General features: G+C 35.6%; 1 protein-coding gene across 2 annotated transcripts in view; it reads right to left on the reverse strand.

Moving 5' to 3' along the window:
• The window catches only part of LOC107656124 (ADP-ribosylation factor-binding protein GGA1-like), a 23,113-nt gene that overhangs the window by 13,627 nt on the left and 6,021 nt on the right, over window positions 1-3,465 (reverse strand). For both annotated transcript variants that reach the window (XM_016443839.1, XM_016443838.1), the window contains exon 4: window positions 2,397-2,495. In XM_016443839.1, the coding sequence (XP_016299325.1) occupies window positions 2,397-2,495 (99 nt within the window). The remainder of the gene's footprint in view (window positions 1-2,396; window positions 2,496-3,465) is intronic.

Consider the following 3,465-nt stretch of genomic DNA (forward strand, 5'->3'; position numbering starts at 1 on the left):
GAGTTTTATTATTATTTTCAATACTTTGCATTTTAAAATCAACTTCTAAATGTCTGTTCAGTAGTCCCTATAGATGACAATTTAATTAAGTGATAAAAAGCAGTTGCAAATCTTTGCAGCCATAAAATGTGTAGCACTTTGTTTTACTAACAAATTATATGTAATATCTTACACTGAACAAAATTATAAACGCAACACTTTTGTTTTTGCCCCCATTTTTCATGAGCTGAACTCAAAGATCTAAGTCACACAGCACAATGCCACAGATGTCGCAAGTTTTGAAGGAGCGTTGGAATGTCCACCAAGCTGTTGCCCGTGAATAGGGTATATGTCGACCATCACCTGACCAAACCCGGAAAACAGGTCTCATTGCTTCCGCTTGTCGGAGAACGTGTTAACAGCCGTATTAAATAATTCACAAACAGGATCAAATGAAAATTCTGATGTTTTCAAAACTGAACTGAAGTTTGCACAGAAAATACTTTTGCTTCAGACGAGAATCACGTCACAACTGAAACTAAAGCTGCTGCTGTTTGAGCTTCAGTGTTTTTATAAGGACTGGGGAAAATAATGTCATCATTTCTGTGATTAAAATTTGTTTAACGAGTTAATGATTGAAGCTACATCCTACATTTAGTCCTGTATCAGTTATAAGTAAACGTACATACATGTTGCAGAAAAACATTGGAATCTCATTCACTAAGCATGAACACACACAAATTTGTGCATGAAATCTGTGTACGAATGTTTAGTTCATAATGCTCTTATATGGAGATGGTTTGGGTGTGTTTTATGCCTTGAGTACACAGACACTAGTTTAGAATATTCACTAACATTAGAACGAGGTCAGGGTCTGTCCCACATAAGAGAGATCGCGTGCACACGACAGGAAGCAAGTGCACAAGACTGTCCCAGGTCTTAAAAGCACCAAAGTGCAGTGCCCTTAACGCAGATGGGATACACTAACCCTTGAATACCGCTCCGGAGCGGTATTCAAGATAGTGTGGGTTTAGTGTGCGTTAAGGGCACTGCACTTTGGTGCTTTTAAGACCTGGGACAGTCTTGCGCACTTACTTCCTGTTGCGTGCACGCGCTCTCAAGTGGCCAAGACCGCAAGTGTGGGTATTTGGACAAGGGGAAAGCTTATCTATGGGTGCCGCTCAAACGGAAGGCTGCATCCTATAAGGCTGCATATCTCGGCTGCTACGCCATCAAACGTCGCTGAATGTCGATTCACGAAAATAAACTGAATGAAAAGTTGGTACTGAGCTCATCTGAGTTTGAGGATGCAGCCTTCCGTTTTGAGAAGCACCCATTTGCCTCTTGCTTGCTAATAGTGTTTAGAAGTCTGATTCGTCTCCACGAAAAAGTTCTTTCGGATAGATCATTTTAATGAAAACAACGATTCAGAGGTCATTTTACAGTGGAACTGGCTTATGTTGTCTACAGTTTTGAGCGCTGCACGACAGAATAGATCATGACATGATCGAGGGTCTTGATCTTATTTACATCTTAAATAAAATGCTATTTTTTAACCTTTCTATCAGCCAATGATAATTCTGAAAGAAAACGCAGAGCACAGATCAGTGGCCAAGAGCACATCTGACTGACAGATAAACCACACGTGCTTATATTAATGTGTTGTTGTTAATGTTCTGGTTATTTTGCTTTGGTGTAGTTTGTTCATTTTGTGCAAAGCATACAGTTAAAGTAAACTTCATAATTTAGCTGAACTGTGCACATTTATTTTAGACACTTCATGTCTTGTTCCATTCATGCAATATAAACGCATGTCCACTGCTGAGCTGTGGGCTATGACCAATTTCAGGTGCAATGCAGACACAATTACAATTTAAAATCAATGAGAGCTACAGAAATGCATCGTAATTTTTACAAATAAAGCTTCATATTATGAGAAGGCTACTTTCTACGACCTTTCTATCCAGCAGTCATGGCGAAATTAGGTTCCTTCAATCTAAAAAAAAATAATCAAAAAAGAATCGAAAACAACAGTGAGGAATTGATTTCTGGAATCGAATTCCATCGATTCCAGAACCGGGAATCGGACTCCAAATATTCCCAATATTTTGGAATCGAACAGCCCTATGTGCAACAGCACCACCGTTTTTTAATTTGAATGTGCAATGCTCACATTTATTTAAATAAATCATAGCCTTCTGAAGCTATAATTACATTAAGCCATATGGTCTTACATTTAGGACTTTTCTTATACAATTTAAGATATTTACTTACCATCACATTATTTATTTATACCTTTTACAGAATAACTACAAATTCCTTCAATGTTATGAATTATGATATTTTGTGATTACAGTAACATTCGTGGTGTGAATTCTAACAAAGGCACGGTGCTGATTTACACAGACAAAACATACCTTAGGGGAAACCACTTTGATAAGCTCATTCAGGAAACGGAACTTCCCCACCTCATTATGGAATCTTTTCCCACAGTTCTTCACACAGGTCTCTAGAACCTTAGGACAAAAACAGACAGTGCCAAAGAGTTATGCTTTCCCTAACAGAAAGAATAATGTAGGTAGATCATTTCTTAATATTAGCTGTATGATTCATACAGAACGTTTATTCCCAATACCATTTCTTCTAGAAGAGATTTCATGTTTTGAATTATGACTAATTTGTAAATGAGTGATTCTATAATTGCAGGTACATTTGGTGTCCAAAGTCATTATTTTTTTTCTGCTTTTTTCAAATGGTTATATTTTTTAATTATTTTAATACTGTGTTACTCATTGTTATGAATTACAAGATGTTACAGTCCATAATTTAATATTTTTTGCAAAAAGTGTCTTAAATAGCTGAAAATCAGGATTTCTTGTTGTCCGAATTAGTCAGTGCTTTTTTTCCATCATGTATCATTGTGTAATCAAATTATTTTATTGTACTTTTCTTTTTGTAATATTTCATTCATTTTATTTATAAAAGCCCTTAAGAGTAATTTTCCTACTTCTACAACATTTAAAAAAATAAAAATAAAAAAAAACGTTCTTATAAAAATGTGTGTCCGTAAATCTTGCGTCAACTCTGTTACCGTACCATACTTTGCCTTTAAATTAGTGGAATTATCTCCCACAACTATGTAAGATACAGGAAATGATGTCACTTTCCCTCACTGTTAAGATCTGAAGCACTGAAAAGTCTATGTGCTCTCTCTAAGAAAATATTTTAATCTAAAAAGTTCTTACACCAAGAGTTATTTTATAAAGTGTCAAATCTGTTACCACAACATCAAAAGGAAAAAAGATTTTTTCATTGATCACACTTTGTGTTATTTAAAAGTCTTTTAATCATGATTTCATTAGTGCCATGTGCTCTTAGCATTTATGCTAGCAAGTGGAGTTTTTGGCAAAAAATAAAGAAAATTGTCAATTCTGTTACTGTCAAACTCTGTTACCAAGGTAGAGTAACAATGCTGACAATGCGGTA

This window comes from Sinocyclocheilus anshuiensis, unplaced genomic scaffold, assembly GCF_001515605.1.
Source record: "Sinocyclocheilus anshuiensis isolate Anshui unplaced genomic scaffold, SAMN03320099.WGS_v1.1 scaffold1867, whole genome shotgun sequence".
In the NCBI taxonomy this organism is placed as follows: Eukaryota; Metazoa; Chordata; class Actinopteri; order Cypriniformes; family Cyprinidae; genus Sinocyclocheilus; species Sinocyclocheilus anshuiensis.